General features: G+C 42.2%; 1 protein-coding gene across 1 annotated transcript; it reads right to left on the bottom strand.

Moving 5' to 3' along the window:
• Positions 1 to 2,926: 2,926 nt before the first annotated feature.
• Positions 2,927 to 21,381, bottom strand: LOC124113350 (craniofacial development protein 1-like). Its single transcript, XM_046473638.2, has 8 exons — positions 21,227 to 21,381; positions 15,551 to 15,686; positions 14,892 to 15,129; positions 13,899 to 14,014; positions 13,478 to 13,606; positions 5,682 to 5,760; positions 4,030 to 4,115; positions 2,927 to 3,524 (listed from the first exon to the last, which is right to left on the bottom strand). Exons 1-8 carry the CDS (start codon positions 21,279 to 21,281, stop codon positions 3,434 to 3,436), a joined length of 930 nt encoding a protein of 309 aa, XP_046329594.1. The 5' UTR covers positions 21,282 to 21,381; the 3' UTR covers positions 2,927 to 3,433.
• Between the last annotated feature and the right edge of the window lie 1,093 nt (positions 21,382 to 22,474).

Raw genomic sequence — 22,474 nt, 5'->3', positions numbered from 1 at the left:
AGCAGCATGTATTCAACAAGCATTCTTCAAGTGAATCCCTATTGTGGCAACAAGACACAAGCAGCATGTATTCAACAAGCGTTCTTCAAGTGGATCTCTATTGTGGCAACAAGACACAAGCAGCATGTATTCAACAAGCGTTCTTCAAGTGGATCCCTATTGTGGCAAGACACAAGCAGCATTTCATACACCACAATGTATATGTCACAAAAAAGTGTTACTTCAGTTTAAATAGTGACCTCATTACATTTTATAATTACTGTGTGTGTGTGTGTGTATATATAAAAGCACAGTAAAGTTCTAACTCTCAGGCACAATATAGTAATAATTAAATAAGTGGAGTAAGATTGAACAGTTTTAATTGGCTAGCGCTTTCAACTCGTACCACGTACGAGTCTCATCAGGCCATAACTGAATAACGGACATGAAGTAGTAACATATAGTTATGTGACGTCATAACATTTAGGAAAACTATGACGTCACAAAACCAAGGCGACAATGGACAAATAACTTACGCCTTTACGCGGGAGAGAAAAATATTTGGAAGACTTTTGTGATAGACTTGAAAGTGCTCCTATTCATGTAAAACAAACAAAACAAAACCTATCTGAATGTGAATTGAAAGGCCTTACTAATCTTAAAAATAATACAGACATCGTTATTAAAGAAGCCGATAAAGGGGGTGCTATTGTTAGTATGAATAAATCATTTTATCAAAAAAAGGTAATGTCCATTTTAAATGATGATCAATATTATAGCAATTCTAGTAAAAGAAGAAAAATCTGTCCAGAATGATGGTTAAGAAATTGTTAGATAAGTATGATGACAAAATTCTAAAGAAAGAAAAGGACTATCTTACTAATTTTGAACCTAAAACCGCTAATTTTTATGGCCTACCCAAAGTGCATAAAAGTAAATGTATTCAAAAGGAAATTAATGATAAAAATTGTGAAGTTATTTCTATTGAAAATCTCGAAGATTTACCGTTTAGACCAATTGTGGGAGGACCCGAGAGCTGTACTCAGCGTCTTAGCAATTTCATAGATAATATTCTTAAGCCTTTATGTAAACATGTAAAAAGTTTTCTCAGAGATGACATTGATTTTTTATGTAAATTACCTACTGAGGTACCAGAAGGATCTATGTTAGTTAGTTTTGATGTTGTTAGTTTGTATAGTAATATTGAAACTGAGCTCGGACTGGAAGCTATCAGATACTGGCTGAAAGAATACCGCCATGAAATACCAGATACATTTTAGGATGAGTTTATCATTGATGCATTGAAGTTGGTTATTACCAATAACATGTTTTATTTTGATGGATCTTATTATTCACAAAAGAAAGGAGTAGCCATGGGTACTAAGGTAGCCCCTACGTATGCAACCCTTGTATTGGGATTTTTAGAGAATATCTTTTATGATAAGGTGAGAGATACTCTTGGTGAATCTATGAAAGAACAAATTGAATATTCATGGAAAAGGTTTTTAGACGACTGTTTTATCATATTAAAAACCAGTGAAAGTCAACTTACAGCTGTTCATGAAATTTTAAATTCACTTAATGCGTCACTCAATTTCACTATGGAAAAAAGCGAATCCAGTTTAACCTTTCTCGATGTAAGAATCAATTTAATATCTGGGAGATTTGTACAAACTGATATCTTTTATAAAGATACTGATACGCACCAATATTTGGATTTTGGATCATGTCACCCGTATTATACAAAACGTAATATCCCTTACTGTCTCGCAAGACGTATTTGTACCATTGTTTCTGTGAAGGATGTTAAAACTACTCGCCTTGCTGAACTTAAGAGTTTCCTACTGCATCAAAATTATCCCGCAAAGCTAATTGAAGAAAGCATACATAAGGCGCTAAGTATTGAGCAACTAAAACTGAGAGAAAAGTCTCAAGAAAACAATGTGGGGAATAATTTAACTCTAGTATCTACCTTCAACCCTAATCATGAAAAAACATTATCCATGGTTAAACGATACCTGCCTATTTTGAATCAAAGTATTAAAATGGAAAAGATATTGAGCAAATACAAAATTATCAACAGCCAAAGACAACCCAAAAATCTTTGAAAGATTTTGACAAGTTCTAAATTTGATTCTGTTGTCATTGTAAGTTATTTGTCCATTGTCGCCTTGGTATTGTGACGTCATAGTTTTCCTAAATGTTATGACGTCACGTATGTATGTGTTACTACTTCATGTCCGTTATTCAGTTATGGCCTGATGAGACTCATACGTGGTACGAGTTGAAAGCGCTAGCCAATTAAAACTGTGTACAATCAAACTCCACTTATTTAATTATTAGTATATATATATATATTCATTCTTGGCACAAAAAAATAAAAACGGTTTTTTTAATGTTGGACTAATTCACATTACACCTGGAATCAATATGATAAAAGCTGAGTGAGAGCCATAATAGATTAATTATTTGATTTCCTCCCTGCCCACCTCATCATACTATTCATGTTTCATGTGAATCACATCCGTTGTTGGTAGTGTATACAGATGCATTAACAGTTGAAAAAAGAAAGGATGAAAATCTAATAGTTAATTTAGTGTGGCTCTATACGCAAATGTTTTTCACAAACACATTTTTTATGGACAAGATGTCTTGTATCACATTTTAAAGTCCTCATGCAAAAAACACTGATGATGCAATCATTGCAATTCAAATTCATCTTTAGTCACATTCATTCCAAACGAAGCCAGTACAGTCATACATCAAACCATGGACATCAATTAAACGTGACAGTCCTTCCATCATGTAGACCTACAGCCTGGAATTCTCTACAAGGACTGAAGAAACAGTATTACTCATCATTCATATAATAACAAGGAGTGAAATAACAGAAGACGGAGGAAAGGATGCAGCTTCTTTCAAATGTGCTCCATTAAAAGTAACCGTACAACATGTACAATTAAGTTTATTCTTAAACCCTAAAATAAATTCAATTCTAATCTATGGCAAAATGACACAGTTAGACAAAAAAGTTTTCATGTACATGAGTCCAAGTCTTGACTACGAAATTTCTCTTTTAAAATATTTCTTTTTGTAAAAGACACATATAGAAAACACTCCTGAAGCCTTTAAAGTGATGCTTGAACTATTGAATGACAGCAACATATAATGCCAGTCAAATGTCAGTACCAAACAATCCCAGGAAGGGTACAAACAATACTGTAGATAAATGCTGGTTTGAATGTCCTTCCTTCATCCCTGTCTCTGTAGCTGACATCATCAACAACTAGCCCACTGTCAAGCCTGCATTCTGCAGATTGCATTTCCCAGCCAGTGAGTTCTCCAGCAGGTTCTCATTCTGGTCAAACTGGAGGGACAAAGTTGGGAGCGAGCAGTCATCAGTTTCACTGTTTAGATATTTCATTGTGTCCGTCGCCACAACACACTCCTGGCATCACCTTTTGCTCTTACTCAGACGAAGAGATTTCTCTAATTCAAACTGACGTACATCTGCACGGTTTAGAAAGGCCATTCTTTCCAGGTATCTGTAAATAGGATAGAGAGATATGAGGACCTTGAACTGAAGTCAGACCACAAGTCTACTTTCAACTGGTGCTGTACTGTACACTTTCACAAAAGGAGTCCTTTACATCGCAGTTACAGCTTCAACTTGGTGATAACTTTGTTGTCTTTGTCCAACAACAGATCGTACCATACACCACACTATAAATCTGCCTGATTACTTGAGAGGACATCATTTCGCAGATAATCTTTGTTTAACATCAAAACAAATGTGACAGTTAGACACAAACATGCAGTTTCTGTCTATAGTTTCCAATGTTCAGCCTTTCTTAACTGATGGTTTTAAGTTTCATAAAAAAATAATACACTGAAGCATTTGCCTATAACGCTGTTCAAGAGGTCATGGATGCCTAGCTTACAGTGGCAGCGGAGTGACCTTTCCCAGTGAAATTTGAATGTAATCTGTGATGACAGAAAAAACCCTACAAACTTCTACAAAACCCCTAAATTATAAGGCACATTACTTACGACTCTTTTCCTCTATTGTGGATCTGAAGATCATCCTCAATTCCTTCATCCTTCTTAAAAGTGTTCCAGTCCATCTTAGACTTCTCCTGTAATATCATACCATAATCTTACAGTGCTGTGGTCCACTAGACTGGGGTGTATGTTGCAGTGCTGTGGTCCACTAGACAGGGGTGTATGTTACAGTGCTGTGGTCCACTAGACAGGGGTGTATGTTACAGTGCTGTGGTCCACTAGACAGGGGTGTATGTTACAGTTCTGTGGTCCACTAGACAGGGGTGTATGTTACAGTGCTGTGGTCCACTAGACAGGGGTGTATGTTACAGTGCTGTGGTCCACTAGACTGGGGTGTATGTTGCAGTGATGTGGTCCACTGGACTGGGGTGTATGTTACAGTGCTGTGGTCCACTAGACTGGGGTGTATGTTGCAGTGATGTGGTCCACTAGACAGGGGTGTATGTTGCAGTGATGTGGTCCACTAGACTGGGGTGTATGTTGCAGTGATGTGGTCCACTAGACTGGGGTGTATGTTACAGTGCTGTGGTCCACTAGACTGGGGTGTATGTTGCAGTGCTGTGGTCCACTAGACAGGGGTAGGGGTGTATGTTACAGTTCTGTGGTCCACTAGACGGGTGTATGTTACAGTTCTGTGGTCCACTAGACAGGAGTGTATGTTACAGTTCTGTGGTCCACTAGACGGGTGTATGTTACAGTTCTATGGTCCACTAGACAGGAGTGTATGTTACAGTGCTGTGGTCCACTAGACAGGGGTGTATGTTACAGTGCTGTGGTCCACTAGACAGGGGTGTATGTTACAGTTCTGTGGTCCACTAGACGGGTGTATGTTACAGTGCTGTGGTCCACTAGACAGGGGTGTATGTTACAGTGCTGTGGTCCACTAGACTGGGGTGTATGTTGCAGTGATGTGGTCCACTAGACTGGGGTGTATGTTACAGTGCTGTGGTCCACTAGACTGGGGTGAATGTTACAGTGCTGTGGTCCACTAGACTGGGGTGTATGTTACAGTGCTGTGGTCCACTAGACTGGGGTGCATGTTACATTGCTGTGGTCCACTGGTCATGGTAATTAAAATGATTATTAAACCTTACAGTACAGTTCACGATATACTATTTCATTTCTTACCAGGATCCTCATATTTCCTGTAAGGACCCTTGAAATTAATTAAAAGGAGTCCCTTGTCTATTTATAGAAGTATGTCATGGTATGGCAGGCACATTGACTTCTGAGCACTATTCATCTCCAAACTAAAACTTGACATCCTAGTTCCATCTGAAAACTGTATAATAAAGCCATGGCACTTTATGCGGACACACTATGGTCGGCCAGTTGAATCAATATGCTGATTTTGACCCAGTCATATTATCTGAGTGAATTATAGAATTCGACAAAAGGGACAAATTGGATGCTCCAACCTGCGTCGATTGTCATGAGTTGGAGGTGGTGTGACCAATCAAATTGGTGTCATCTGATATTTGTTTACACGCAATTGCGAAACATGCCTTCGTCTGCTGCGAAGAAACCACGCCTCGACTTTTTAAGAGAGGAAACTGAGCCTTTTGTGGCTCACTATCTGAGTCACGCAACCCTGTCAAATGTCTCAAGCTTTAGGTGAGCCGCTTCTTGTCTTCACTTACCAGCACACTCATCTTGGGTTTCTTGCCCATCTTGTTGAGGAGCCCACCCAGCCCTCCTGCAGCCGGCCTCTTCACACCACTGCTGACAGAAGAGCAATCTTAATAATGAATAATAATAGGCCATTTATATTGCAACATATTTCCACACCACACAGGGGCATGCTGAAAGCACTATCATTACCCTGGTCACTGGTCCAGAGTGCACTCAACAATCATTCTCTGCTCCCTCAAGAGCATACAACCCAAGCTGCCTGTTAGTCTCTCTGCGACCAATGTTGCTTAACTTTACCTGATTTGTGACCTGTGCACTGTGCACAGGAACTCATGCCACGACAATCCATCTACACACACACAACTATGCCACCTTCTACAGGGTCCCAGCTATATACATTAAGTGTGCCACCTGCAATGGATATGTAGTCAACAGCATAAATCTAGACCACCAGATGTCAGACTTTCATTGGTTGCTGAGTGGGTTAGATTGCTGACCATGTTTGCTGGCGATTAGGTGGCGTGGGGATCAACCCTAAAATGTACTAGAATTTAGTAAAATCTAAATATTTTTTTACATTTGTATACTTATCCTGCATTACACCGTATTGCATTTACTGCTGTCTTTTGACAGAGAGACAAACTATGTGAGATTCAGCTGCTGAAGAAAGTTGTCCCAACCAGTAAAGGAAGCAGCGCCTTCTCACAGTCGGCAGTTGACCCAGAAGTCATGACGTCACATCAAAACACATAACTGCTTTAAACATATAACATCTGAAACTTTGTGGGGAGGCAGCGTAGCGAAGGGAGGGCACTTAGACTTCGTAATGCAGGATAAGTATACAAATGTAAAAAATATTTAGATTTTACTAATTTTTTTAACTTATCCTGCATTACTCCTTAATGCACCTCTATCCGACGGCATGGCAGGTGGGCATACCTTCAGATGTGATCCATAATAAACCCTCGTCAAGGTCCGATGAATCCGCACCACATACAAGTGATGACCGGAACATCCATTCCTGTGGAATTTGGAAGTTCAGCCATGTTGAAAATCGCATTTGAACCTCTTGAACAGACTTGGGTGTCATCTTTGGTGTGAACAAGTATGTGAAGTTAATTTGAAGATAATTTGGTCCAGTGGTTTCTGAGCAGAAGATATTTAGGACACAGAACGGATGCTGGAGAAACAGACCATGACATTAGCTCACTTGCCTTTCATTCAGACGAGTTTACAATATACATAATGATACATGCCACACTTCAGTCTGCATTGATTCATCTCATTTCACAAATTTCATTTCAGATGGTAAGAAGTCCATTATGTAGTCCCCTCATGTATTAGGTTGTCTTAATATAACATGAAACTTTGTGATAAGAACCTTATTTGGTAAAATGGTCAGCTTTCTAGTGGTCCTCTGTACATGCTGTACTACCCAATAACTTTTACAAACCTGTAGAGGTTATGAATTCTCTGATGTAATCCTCCTTGGGGCACTTATTGCATTTTCCTGGCTCAAGAAAATCTACATGACATAGTTGTAACCATTTTCCTTAATAAAACTGTTACCACACAAAAAACTTTGTTTTTGTATGATATACGACCACCCTTACGGGGCCTCACCCTCCACGGCGCATCACGCCAAGGGAAGCAACTCTCACCCAAATCACTTTCCATATGTCTAATGCTGACGGAATATGGGGAGGTGGGTGGCCGTGCCCCAAAGAGGATTTCATCAGAGAATTCATAACCTCTACAGGTTTGTAAAATTCTCTTTCAGATTAAATCCTCCTTGGGGCACTTATTGCATCAAGACAGACTCCTAAAGATAATCTAGGAAGTGGCATCCGTCAGCAACAAGCGTAATAAATACATCGTATTTTGAATATTCAGTGAATAAACTAAGAGTTCGATAAAATGGAACCAACCTTATCGTGAGGCACCACCGTCGAGAGGCGGGGGCTGGAGACAGGGCGTGGTCGACCATATACTATGATATTAGCCTTTATTCGTGGCTGATCATATTTTGAGAACTCAAAACATCCTCCCCCCCCTTTTTTTAACGAGTGATATAGGGGCGTAGATCACGAGAGACTATAACTGCGCTGAGCAAGGCCAGAGGGTCTCCAAGGATCTGAGGAGTGCTGTGCAATACGAGTATTATCGAGTAGTATGGACGGATAATTTATCGACCGTAGAAGATAGAATCCGGACCGTTACTGAGCAGTTGTATAACCGGTCCGGGCGATCTAAAATCTCGAAGGCTCAATCGGCTAAAGATTAGAACTTTGCCCAGACTGACCAAACCGAGCACGCTCGCTTGAGTGTTTGTCGAGTTGGTAATGTTTGATGAACGTGCTCGGCTGGCTCCATATAGGCGCGTACGCTTGTAACGTAGCCACTGCTCTAACCAAATGAGCCTTCAACCTGGTAGGGGGGTCCCTGCCTTGAAGGGTGTACGACGTACAGATAGTAGAGACTATCCACCTGGAGATAGTTTGTTTGCTCGCAGGTGAGCCAGCCTTCCTACCGCCATAACAGCAAAATAGTTGGTTATCCTTACGGATACCCTTAGTTCTGCTGATATAGGCCTTGAGGGTCCTGCGGACATCCAAGACATGAGCCTGTCTTGCAGTGGTCCCCGACGAGGAAAGCTGTGAAAGAGCAGGTAGCTCAATAGGAGCCGTCACGTGGAAGGCGTGTGCGACCTTAGGATGGTAAGAATCCGGCAGCCGAATACTGACCCTGTCCCGGTGGAAGACAGTTAGCTCAGGATCGGCTGACATTGCGTGAATGTCGCCTACCCGTCTGCCGGACGTTACCGCCACAAGGAACACCGTCTTCCAGCTCAACAGCTGAAGAGAGAGAGACGACAGATCCCGAAAGGAAGGACCGGACAGCCAATCAAGAACAATTGACCAGTCCCAAGGGGGACTGATCCGCCGTACAGGTGGTCTGATCCTGTCAACACCTGCTAAAAAACACTGTACTAATGGGTGCGCACCCAGAATTCCCCGTCGACAGGGACGTGAAAAGCTGCGATAGCTGTAGAGTACCCCCGGACTGTCGATGCGGCCAGGCCTTCATCTAGTCCCGACTGGAGGAACTCAAGCACGGCTACGAGATCTGCAGAAAAGGGATCGGCAATCCCTCTTTCGACACACCAGCGTGCATAGCAGGCCCATCTATCCTCGTACTGAACGTTTGTCGAATCCCTCCGCGAAGCCAGTATTGTGTCTGCAACTCGTGCAGGAATACCGCTCTTCTGGAGGCGATTCCTGACAGTGGCCAAACCACCCACTGAATCCTGGGATTTGGGTGGAGGGCCCCGTTTTGGGATAGGAGGTCCGGTCGTAAGGGTAATAGAACAGGAGGCTGAGCCAGAAACCTGAGTATTACTGGAAACCATCTCTGCACCGACCAAAGAGGTGCCAGGAGCACAAGTAGTCGCGCAGGCTGAGTGGCTAGCTGAGATAGGACCTTGGGGATCAGAGGTACTGGGGGGAATGCCCACAGTATTCTGTCCGTCCTTTGAAGGCGTCCGGTGCCACCGACCTCGGGTCTCATTCTCAAATGCGCCCGCCAAACCACATCCACTGTCGCCGCCATGTTGCCCAGTAACTGGAGCCATGTACGAGCAGTGTGTCTCATGGACAGAAGAAACTGGGAAGTAACACTTCTGACCTTGACTATGCGGTCTTGTGATAGAGATACAAGTCCGCTCACTGTATTGAAGTTCGCCCCTAAGAAGACAAGATTCTGAGTAGGGCTCAGCTCTGACTTCTTGAGATTGACTATCCACCCTAGAGTGATCAACTTGTCTATCACAGCTTGTGTAGCTATCTGACTGAGGGATTGCGATAGAGCTCTTAGTAACCAGTCGTCGAGGTATGGGTGGCAGAACCTACCTTTCGACCTGGCTACTTGGGCAGGAATCAACATCAGCTTGGTGAACACCCTCGGGGCCGTGGCGATCCTGAATGGTAGAACCCTGAACTGATAACACCTCCCGTCAAAAGAAAACCTGAGGTATTTCTTGAACTCGGGGTGTATGGGTACGTGGAGATAGGCGTCTTTTAGGTCTATTGACGTTAGCCATTCTCCTGTCTCGACCGCTGAGATAACTGAGCGCAGTGTCTCCATCCCGAAGGACGGTACCTCTATAAGATTGTTCAACCTTCTCAGATTGAGAATAGGTCTGAACCCTCCGTCTTTTTTGGTGACTAGGAAATGTGTCAAGTAGAAGCCCTCGCTTTCCTGTTCCACGGGAACCGGTTCGATCGCCGCCTTCATAAGAAGTGCGTCGACCTCGGCACGGAGGAATTCCGCCTTCTCTCGGGTAGCAGGCACCGGAGTGTGCTTTATCCCGGAGAAGGGGGGCGGATGATGTTTCCACCGAGGCAAGTGGCCATCCCTGAGAGTGGACAGGGTCTAGGGATTTGAGGTGACTGTCTCCCATTCCCTCAGGAATAAAGCCAGACGGCCGCCTACAGGGACATCCGGTTTGAGGCAGTGGACCCCTGCTGTCTGCAGTTCGATAACTTGCGACTGTGGGTCCGCCCGGGACGCTTCGGGCGCTAATGGGAACCCGATGGGTTCCCAGGCCCGCGAAAAGGCTGCTGGCCTCGACCAGCTGCCTTGCCCCGGCCCCTGCCTCCCTTGCTCCTTCCGGCGCCCTTAACTGAAGGAAGCGGCTGCTTCCAAGCAGGTGTGGACTTCTGAGCCGGCGCGTCAGCATGGGAGGAGTCAAGCGGAGAGGCCCGCTTACGCGGTTTCACGCTAGGTATCTCAAACAAGGCCTTAGAGTCCTTGATGGAGGCATACATTTGAGCGGCCTCTCTGACCACCTGCTGAGCCCCAGGGAAGAGGGTAGAACCCATCTTATATGGCAAAGCTAGGAGATCCTGGCGTGGGGACTTAGTACTTAGATACTGACATCCACAGCCTGCGCATGCCCATAACTGCGCACATCATCTGCGAGGCACAGCTACGAATAGCATCCCGCGCGAGATGTCTATGCACCGCCAACTCCGAAGAGTCGTCCGGCCCCTCTCCCACTAGCTCCCTCTGTACAGCAGACAGATAAGCGGAGTGTACGGATATGCGAAACTGTTGGCCTGCATTACGGTATTGCTCCTCAAAGCAAATGTAAGCAGCCTTCAACTCCGCGCTGCACATGGGAAAGGGGGGCAACCGCCGTCCCTGCTTGGCCTTAGCCAAGGCGAGGGTCGAAGACCCCCCCAGGGTGACAGAAGTCCAGACGCACTCGTCGACCACTGGCACCTCAAAATCAGCGTCCTCTGCCAACGGGTACCGCTTAATAAGTTCTGGTTGGTCGAACTTCCTGCGGGCACCTGAGAGCAGAGGGTCGATGACCTCGTGTGTCAGGGAGGACAAGATACGGAGCCGCACCTGGGGTGCCTTGCTAGGAGCAAAGGCGTCACCCGGAAGAGGAACTCAGTCGGATCCGACTTGGGCATAGGTGCAGCCACCCGAGGCAGTACCTGGACAATCTTGTCCCGTACGTGCCTCAACGAGGATGCGATGGAAAAAAATCCCGAAGCCTCCGAGTCATCCCCTCCCTCCTCCATCCACTCCTCATCTCTCGATTCCGAGCCAACCGTAATCGACTTGTCCTCAAGAGAGTGAGCGGACGAGGTAGGAAAAGGCCCGAAGCCGAGTCCCGGTCCCTAGGTGCTGGGGGTTCAAGAGAACCCACCTGGCTCTGGGCCATAAATCCGCTAGTGGGAGCCTCGGCCTCGGAGAAGGCGTCTGACTCCGCTAGGGATAAAGGTGCTCAGGTAGTGAACGAGCTAGCGCTCGCCACCCCTCCGCTGGGGAGCGACCTCGAGCCGGAGCCGAAGCCCGGTCTCGGATCATCCCCGAGGTCGGATGGCCTGCCTCGGCCGATGCCGGGCATTCCACAAGACCTCAAAACCGCGCCTCTCGGAGCTGGGACTTGACCTCCTCCATAATCGACGCCATCTGCAACTTGAACAGAGCAGATATATCTGCTAAAGAGTGAGTGAGTGAGTGAGTGAGTGAGTGAGAGTGAGTATGGTTTTACGCCGCTTTTAGCAATATTCCAGCAATTCCGGGGGACACCAGAAATGGGCTTCACACATTGTACCCATGTCGAGAATCGAACCCGGGTCTTCGGCGTGACAAGCGAACGCTTTAACCACCAGGCTACCAGACCGCCCCTATCTGCTAAAGAAGGTGCAGAAGAGGGTGCAATTAAGGGAACCTCGGGGACCTTAGAGCCTTCACCCCTGGCCCCTGGCGGAGGAGACCGTAGCGGAGGGCTTAGTTGCCTTAGCTTTACTTTAACTCTTTTTAGATGGGGGGGGGGGGGGGGGGGGGAATGGCCTTTTTGGAGTGAATATCCAACCCCGCCTCGAGTAGGCTCTTATAGTGTAAGAGATCGGCATGCCGCCGCTTCATCGTCTTAGGCGTAAAAGCCCTGCATGTGGGGCATGATTGATCATCATGTCCGTTCTCCACCAAGCACTTTAGGCAAAAAGCATGTTGGTCTTCGGGCGGAATGTTAAGCCCGCATCCCGTACAAAGTTTGAAGGTCTGTAAAAGGACCGTAAATATTGAGTTGGGTTGGGCGGGAAAAGTGTATCAGTGCGATTAAAGATCGGAGATTGAAGATTATTGCACTTATATAGCGACGTGCATGCACGTGTGTGTGTGTGTGTGTGTGTGTGTGTGTGGCTGCTTGTACTAGAACGGACTGATGCTGATTTATAGTGCTAGCCCACTGAGATACCATGCCGCAGTTTAACATTAATACCCCACTCAGACACAGTATACTGACTCCGAGCCGACCAGTCCTTGCTTTAACCCCTTAATGCCGAGCGCCAGACAGGGTAACAACAAGTACCATCTTTTAACGTCTTTTGGTATGACGCGGCCGGGGATTGAACCCCGGACCTTCCGCTCTCCGGGCAGACGCTCTACCACTAGACCACGGAGGCGGTCTATTAAAGATCGGAAAGATATGTGCTTTTAACAATTGTGAAAACAGAAGCAAAGGCGTAATGTATAATGCGACTTGTAGCGCGATACTAATAGCCATTGTCCGTAGTTTAATTCTTTTTAAAAACACCAAGTGGGCGTGTTACGCGCTAAGGTGTAAAAAACTCTTAAAAAAGGTAAGTGTAGTTATAATCTAGTACATCACCTTGGGTTTTGTAAAGGAAAAACGTGCAGTTGAAATCTGTATGATATAACAAAACCCCAAGCCATTTTGTTGGCCTTGGTGTTACATGTGTCAGACAGTGGAACTGCACAATGGACGCCATTACGGACATTTGAGTTCTCATGCACCGTACACGTGGCGTTTCTTCTATGAGAATTACAACCTTATAACTTTACAATGCGAGGTATTACGCCTTTGCAAGGTAATAAATGTACCATACATACAGTTTGGTCAGTCATGCTGTCTCAGGTCAAGATTTCGTACTTTGAAACTTTTCTCTGAATAGTCACAAGTCTTGTCAGGTGAATGACATAAAGGAAAGTGATTTGGGTGAGAGTTGCTTCCCTTGGCGTGACACGCAGTGGAGGGTGAGGCACCGTAAGGGTGGTCGTATATCATACAAAAACGAAGTTTTTTGTGTGGTTACATTTTTTATTAAGGAAAATGGTTACAACTATGTCATGTATATTTTCTTGAGCCAGGAAAATGCAATAAGTGCCCCAAGGAGGATTTAACCTGAAAGAGAATCTATAATACTTCCATGTCCTGAAACCTATTGTTGTTGATGAGCCTCCCTGCAGTCAGTAATGTACTCACATGCCAGATAAACCTGATGGCTTCTCCGATGTGGTTGGTGTACTGCTTTTAGCTTCTTCAGATGAAGTCTGTTGTTTCTTAATTTCTTCCTGAGCCTCTCTTGATGAGACATCAACCTCTTTCGTTACCCTGTGAAAGTTGAGACAATCCCCTTTAGGTGTGCCACACTAAAGCTTTGTATCAATGTACTTGTATTTGACTCTTAAGTAATTCTACAATAGAGATATCAGCAACCATTATATCTTATAATGTAACCATGGTAACCATGTTTTTGTTTGCAAGATAAAATAAATGCTCTTTGAAAAGAATATTTATTCTTTGCAGTCCCATCTGAAACATCTTCAACAGTATAGTTTGTCTGCATCATTAAACCCATTATCACTTCAGTACATGTCAACCCATTTATCCAAATGTGACATACTTGACCTCCTCTCCAGCAAAATCAAAAACCTTTGTGATGGTCATTTTCCCTGACGTGGTGGTCCCAGATTCAGATGCTGCTTGTGATGGTGATTGTTTGGGAGTGGTCTTGGTTGGCTGAAACAGTTTCTATTAAATGTGCACCATTTCACACATAACATTGCTAGGACTGTCTTACCCTCTACACAAACACGGCTACAGCATCAAGCAGCTGCTGAAAGACACCAAACCTCAGGGCATGAGACAGAGAAAGGAGAAGGAAGCCTGTTTAGGGACTCAGTGTGTGCCATATTTCCGACACTGAACAGTTAACACTGTAAATGTATCACAACAAAGACAAATGATGATGTTCTTTGTGCTGAACAGATATGTACCGTACCGTATAAACCCGATCATACCGTACACCCCAGGGGACCCTCATAATGAACCAAAGTATTAGCATGTAAGTGGGACAATGCAGGCACTCTAGGTATCTACATTAAATGTTGCAATTATTAAACGAAGGCAACAAAAAAGTCTTTCAGTCTGGAAAGTTGTCAATTTCTTTTATGGCCTACAGTTATTCATTTTATCTGATAAACTTAGGTAGGCCTTACAGTGTGTCTGGGTCAGTCAGGGTTAAGGAAGAAGGGACAAAGTGTAGTGTATTGACTGCTGCAACACAATGTATCTATTTCCAGGTGTTAATTTTTGACAAAGAACAGTTTATCTCACTTTATTTCAATAATAATGTTAATGTTTGCAGATGCAAGAGAAAATACAATCACTGAGATTTCTGTTCAGATTATCAACCTTTGAATTTTGATCACTTTACAGAAGGCAGAGATTTTGCTCATTAAATTTGTTGTTGTTTTATGCCGCACAGTGCACTCAGCAAGATTCCAGCTATACAGCTCGAAACAACATTCACTGAATATAAGCATACTAAAATGAGGTCATGAATCAGTGAGCTAAAATACCAATGTCTGAATTATCATAAGGTTGAAGCTGTCACCTTTGCCATACTAGTCAGGGCACCAAGTCCTATGGAGGAAATCTTTTTTGGAGGTGGTGTTTTCATGTCAGACATGAAGCTTGACCATAGGTCATCTGCCTTCTTCTTCTCCTGTTCCTCCTTCTTTGCCTCCTTCTCCTTGGCAATCTCCTGCATCATATCCCGGCTGTTAGGCTCTCCATGTGGGAGCTCACCTGTCTCCTCCTCACCATCCAGCTTGATGCCTCCCTGCCTCTTTCTAAACAAGGAAAGTCCCTCATGATAAACACCTGTACGGGATATCACATGACAATATCCATCTGATGGTTTCAAAAGATCAAAATTACATTATTTCAAAATGATCCCCAGCTTTCTCACAATGCCGGTATTGTCCTGCAATAATAAATGATCTTTACATGCTGCGCTACTAGTGCAGGCTGTAACTAGTAGTCGCAGAAATACATCTTTCATGGCCTAGGCTCGGGAGTCAGGGGAGTTCTGTTGGGGCTGTAGGGGACATGCCCTTATATTATAACTGCCTTGCTCAAGTTGTTGGTTGTAGACAAACATGGAGAGGGAACTAGGAATATCACAGAAAGCATAGTTTTGTGCACTGACTAACATATTTCAAAGCATATTTTACTAGCAGTTATAACCATACAGTTTAGATAGAGTATCACCTTGGTATCAGGTCATTTTTCTTTTTGCATCTTTCTTTTCTTCCTCCAACTTTGCCATCTTGTTTTGCATCTTCATTCAGGGCATCGAGATCTTCCTCATCTCCGGACCCTTCCTCCTCACTCACTTCCTCTCCCACTGTAATCATTTGATAACAAGCATATAGTCAATGACTGTGTGTTTATTTTCTTATTCACCTAAATAGTGTGTAGAGACGTGTTTGTGCTGCATGCAGAAGTCTGTGGTCCACCGACAGGCACAATACCTTGTGATGCCATGAACGCAATCCTGGTCATCATGATCATGTCACTAGCTATTGTTGACAAGTTTGAAAAGGTTATTACTGAGAAGATAATGTGCAATTGAATAGATGGCTGAAATAACGATATTACAGTACAAACTTATGTTTGATGTTCTGATTGTACAGGCACTGGTTACAGAGAGGTTATCACGCGAGAGTGTTTGGGGATGGTAAATATCCACATTAGGAATAAACATTGTATTTAGCGAGCCTTGGCGAGCTAAATACATATAGTTTATTCCTAATACAGGATATTTACCATCCCCAAACACACAAGCGTGATAACCTCTTTATTATATAATGTCATTCTTCAAATCCGTGCTTGAAAATCGCTTTCCTTCTCTCACAAATATTACCGAAACATTGCAAGTTTTCCTGGAATGTGCGCATTAATATATGTTACGTCACAGGGTAAGTGATGTTGCAGTCGGACAGTGACAGTAGCCAATATAGTTTCAACTGAAATATGTTTCTTATACAGTGGCGAAAGAACATACATGCAAAACAACAATTGCCTACACGAATTGTTTTTACTTGCCTTTCGCAGCAATCCATCAGTCTGTCCTCTAGAGTAACTGCCCTTTGACAAAGGGAAGCAACTCTAACCCTAGTCTATGAGACGTCACGGCCACGGTCAGACGTTGTTGACAGTCTGTCCTGTCATAACGTTACGAAGTGCGGTCATATGTACACACAGCACCAAACGATATAAGGTATCATTTCAGACATATTTCGGAAAAATCCAACTATTTTAAATTGTGGAAAAGGTTCCAAGCCGCAGAGGTCAACAAGCACAGATATGGAAACTGATCCCGCTAGGCTGGTGTCCTCGCAAAATTGTTTCGCAATTTATGTCTCCAAAGTTGCCCAAACTTGTAAAACGCCTTAGCTACGTCACAGTTAGACACTGATTTTCAGTATATTAGACTGCTCTTTTGTAAAATATATCAATCATCACAGTAGTTTCTCCAGATTCCCGATGGTTAAATCTGACTCGATCTCGGAATGACAAGGGCGACGCCATGTTTGTTTGTAAACAGTGAAAGTAGACCCTACTTGACCTTTGATATTTGTGTAGCGGCCATAAAATTTCCGAGTCCTATGATGGGATTCGAACCACGGACCTTCTGATCCGAGGTTGGACGCCTTGTCCACATGACCAAATAGGTTAACCCCGTCAGCAAGCTGACAAGGTAAGGATGTCATCTGTGGGATGACTCAACGCCCTGCTACATTTGCATCTCTATCCGCTTATGACCCCAATGGATATCGTTTTTATCTGTTGGCTTTATCCAGCAGAGAAACCCACCCATTATATGATAAATCCCTTTATTGGCGTGTTGATCAGCCACTTATACTGGAGACAGTATGCGCAGTTTCGAAGAAAGTAAACATGTTTCAATGCGATGGCAAACAAGTGTGCATGAACAATTACAGATAGTTTGCAACAATACGATGAAAAAGCTTTAAAAAAATATTAAATGTACATTTCTTAAAAATATGTACATAGGAGAAATTTGCTGTCAAAACAGGATATTTTGCTCAAAGTTTGCGCATTTTTCTCCAAATTTGACCATTTATTTTTTTTCTTTAGGACAGCTTTTTCATGTCAATTGATAAGTGCTATAATGATCAATAACTGTACTTAATTTTGTTTCATTATTTTCATAAATAACACATGAGGAGACATTTTTTTGTTACATGCAGAAATCTGTGTCAGTCAGTGAGTATGGTTTTACGCCGCTTTTAGCAATATTTCAGCAATATCACGGCGGGGGACACCAGAAATGGGCTTCACACATTGTACCCATGTCGGGAATCGAACCCGGGTCTTCGGTGTGACGAGCGAACGCTTAAACCACTAGGCTACCCGACCGCCCCGCAGGAATCTGTGATCTCAGGTGGTCATTTGTACACAGGGGACCCGTCTCGTGTACATGTTACGTCCTCTACAACTGATATAATATTTGCATCATGTTACAAGCTACAATTCATGACAGTTTCTTCTTTCATTATGTGTGTGGCACATTATTTAATTTCAATTTTGGAAACTGAAAATGAGCATGATGTCATTGATGAGTGACTTGTGCCTGTTGGTGATGTGACTCATCACACTAGACCTGTTGTGATACAAGATGAGCTGATGTCATTGATGAGTGACTTGTGCCTGTTGGTGATGTGACTCATCACACTAGACCTGTTGTGATACAAGATGAGCTGATGTCATTGATGAGTGACTTGTGCCTGTTGGTGATGTGACTCATCACACTAGACCTGTTGTGATACAAGATGAGCTGATGTTGATGGTATGACTGTAGTCCCATCACCTTATACCCAGGGTTTCTACAGTCTTAGTTTTGCTGTCTTCACATTCCCCACCATCAACATGGCCGCTCACCCAATGCAATACAAATAACATGTTCCAAACTTAGATTTTATTGAAGTGGTCAAGACGAAATAAGTTACACAGATGCAGGACACGGGAGATGTTAATTTGAACTACATAAAGAAAAATGGAGAGCTGTAGGTAGAAAAACAACCTGGGTGCAAAGTGATTGACAATGACACATAATTATGATAAGATATATAGACCACTGTCCTCTGTACATTTAGATGTCAAATTCTAAGCAGGGTACATAGAGGTCTATACGATGTAAATATGACCTTTGTATGTTTGTTTATAAATGTGTTTGTCCTAATGAAACATGTATAGTGTGTGTAGCAATGCTCATGGCAAGAGGAGGTAACTCTTCCTGCAATTATTCCCAAAGCTGGTTTACCACACCTCGGAGGGTCGGTTCAAAATCCCATCTCTAAACTCACTGATTAACGCAGAAAGCGGGAAAATCAGCGTACATCACAAACTAGGGTAAAGGTTCCATGCGTATTTCATAAGCTGCTATTTTTAGAATGTTCTTCGAAGTTGAGTTACTTTGATGAAGTCAACAGTTATTCTCAAAACTATCAAAACAGCTGAATACGCGATTGTAAATAGGTTTATTCTATTCTGCAATCATTTGTTATAATTTTCAGTGTGTTGTAGACGTAATTAATAAGGGACAATATATCAAAAAATAATTAAATCGGACCTCACCCTACTTCTATTAGCGGTATGCAGTTTTTACATAACTACGCAGTTACTTCCCTTCGGACATGTTTCACAAACACTACAGTATTTGTTTTTAATAATCCTCGTAATTTGAGGCAGTATATGTAAGAATGTTGTATTGGAGAATATATTTATGACATTGAGGTATTTTTTGCGTTGACAGTTTAAAGTTTTAAAAATACTAAAATAACTGTCAGGCTGAACCATTTCACATTGTCAATGTCATGTGTTTTAACGTAGGTAGGAGGAACAATTAAGATGTCATGTATGTGTGTTACAATAAGTAACTAAATGTATGTTTTAATTAATGTAAAGTACAGTAAACTTGTATGAAATATTGAACACCAATCGGATGATTGGAATAATCTTCTTGATACTTACAGAAAATTGAGAGATTGTGAATCTGTAACATCAATTCATGCTCTGTGTTTGGCAGAAAATAATAAGGTTGCACAGTGGCTTCATGATCATTTTGAGTGTGAACTTAATGAGCGAAAAATTTCTTCACGAGAAACATTGCATCACTTTTTCAATTCAGCCGTTTTAGTAGTAGTAGTGGGTCTGGTTCCTTTTCATTGCTGAGATCAAGATCCAGAAACATAGCATATAAAAAAGCAAAGAAAAGGTTTGGAAAATGTTCCCATTAATTGAACAGTTGCAACTTACTGACAGCATGAAAGCACAGCTTGATGTGAGTGTAGCTCCGACTAAATTTCAAACAAATGGGTTAGTATTTAAAATTCACAAATTTGCCCCCAGAAACCGTCAAATGTTTGCTACGTGGGTTGGACAGGTTTTTAATGTTCCCCTTCAGCAGCTTAATTTTAATGCCTTAATGAGTAAGTTTCACCGAATACAGCAAGAAGATAAAAGGAAAAAAGGACAAGTTAAGGAAAAATATAGAGCTGAGCATTTCATTGTGCCAGTACAAACTCCTGAGAGAACGAGGTCATATTATGACATTGTAAGGCCTTGGACATGAAGGTCTGAAGGATGAAGTAAGCAAGTTAAACCCACTAATGCAAAACAAGAAAGAAAAAATGATATCTCTAGAAAGGGAAAATTACAATTTAAAAAGAAAATTCAAAAGAGCCACTGATGAATTTGCTGTAAAGAGACAAATTGGAAACCCTTAAGCCAAATATGAGAGGAAAATATTTCAGCCTTAACAGGAGAGAAAAGAGTGCCCATGCTCAAACTAAAACCGGCCTGGCCAAAAATGCTTCAAAAGTCAAGAAAATTGGGAAGGAATTTGAATACAACCAACAAGAGCTGAAATCTTCAAAGGAATATATCAAAATGTCAACTGAAGCTTTGGAAGATTCTATTTGCACATTGGAAGAGGCAGCACAAAAAGAGAAAAAGCATGAAAAATGACTTTGAGTGCTGTGAAGAACTGTTGAAAGACAAAAGAAAGTTTAATACAGACTCCTTATGTTTCTTTTCATATTTTGTTGTTGTAGGTAAGACATTTCAAGCCCATACTGACAGGCACAGTTGATGCTGTACTAGAAACGGTGCCTGGAAGCTCAGATGTGTCACAAGTTATTAACTTAACCCCCAAAATGGACATTTTCGCCACATTTCAAAGTCATTTTTCTATTCCCAAAATTCAGTTGAGATGAATATGCACCAAACTTGGCCCTGGATTACTGCTGTTATGCTACTAAAATATTATGGTTTTATTCAAATAAACATTTTCTTAAAATGTTCCCCTTTTTCATTTGTTGCCATTTTTTAGACCAAAATGAAATTTCTGGCTCTCCACGGTGGTGTCAAAAAGAGTTTTTCTGAGAGATAATCAGACAAGTGGGAGAAAAACCATCCTGTGATATGTATTTCTGAAGGATTTCTGAAGCTAAATCAGTGATTTGTTAACACAATATGCAAAATTCTAAATTTGACTGAGCATTGCTAGTGTGTGAACTAGTTAAGGTTTCTTACTTTACAACAAATCCTGGGTGACAAAATAATAAATAATCTCAAACATATAACAATGTGGATCAAGCTAGATCTACTCCTTATAATATTTATGGATGCAGTACCTTCACGTGTTATTCAGTTATTCATCCGGATTCTTTGCATTTAGTAAATTGCCATGTATGCATGCAGAACTACATACGGGTGTGGGCTGACTCTTCTTTGGCAAATTTTGATTTGTAGACTACCAAGTCTCTGGAACTACCCTCTGTAAGTTAACCAAGAAAAAAACAACACTCACACTTTACCCTGGTCACCAAAACATAATCATGTTTATATATAAAATACCTGTCGGGACATAATCCAAATCGTCTTCAGAACTGTAATCTTCTTCGTCTGACATCTTTCCTCTCTCAGAGCAAATCCAAACAGTCAGCCTTTCCCCAACACTCCGTACAATGGCGGAAGAGGGCGAGGGGATGGGTTATCTCCCTTGTGAGTGCAATGCGGGTGGTGTTCAGCGCGGAAGACAGTCCGTGTTTTTACGAACTTTATGCAATTCAAGTTAAGGGGATTTGGAATACAAAATGACATTACACGTGATCATTATCGTAGTCATACATTATATATTAGAACATGTCTCTCTTATACCGCCAGTTATGTACTATAACATCTCATAGAACCAAAAAGTATTCAGATTCAGCTAGATATCTATAAACGGATTATTATATATACTGTCAAAACGTGATTCTAAAACCTGTACAGCAATATGAGAAACTTATGTTTTTAGTTATGAAGTACTATCTTAATCTCCAACATACAATTTATATTTCACTCGCGTGAAATACATGTTATTTGACAATAAAATACAAATATTACCGAAAAGGGTAGAACGACTATGTGTAATAACTTTCCAATATTTGCACATGTGCATTTTAGCGATTCCCATTGCTGACTGGTTAGTTGAAAAACATATGACGTCACATTGCTTCATTGTTGAGAAAAAATTATGACGTTACCCATTGTTCATGACGTCACAAAATGATTACATATGAGACCATCTAAACAATAGGCTGTCTTCTCTGAAGTTTCGCTGTGGGGTTGATATTACATACGTTTTTCTTCATTTTCTCTCCTTTTCATGTCAGTGGGTAATATGCAAAATAACCCAATCGAAACAGAATAACCTATCTGTCTTCGTGAATGAATGCTGTTAGTCCCTCGCCAAAAGGCCATTCATTGACTCGAGACAGAAAATAAACTGACGGCCAAAAGAAACGTTACCAACGATATTTCTAGGATAAAATATGACCAACACAATTTGAAGCAGCAATAACAATTGTATTGTAGAAATTCATCATTCAGAACAGTAAAATGCGAATTTACTAATTCAACAACAAAGCCATTGACCTCCAACAGGGATATTTCTTGACAAGGGGTCATTCGTCCAGTATTCGATCAACAACATTGATTACAACTTTAAGGTGACGACGGCCCAGACCGTTCAATACGGGATATGACCGTCTAAGACGCCGCAACTAGATGTGCGAGTCCCTGCGGCACCATACCCTTGCTCGTGGGTTTCACCGAAGTGGT

This window comes from Haliotis rufescens, unplaced genomic scaffold, assembly GCF_023055435.1.
Source record: "Haliotis rufescens isolate VD_foot unplaced genomic scaffold, xgHalRufe1.0.p SCAF_19, whole genome shotgun sequence".
NCBI classification, from domain to species: domain Eukaryota; kingdom Metazoa; phylum Mollusca; class Gastropoda; order Lepetellida; family Haliotidae; genus Haliotis; species Haliotis rufescens.
The sequence above is the reverse complement of the archived record's forward strand: the minus strand, read 5'-3'. Positions and strand labels throughout refer to the sequence as shown.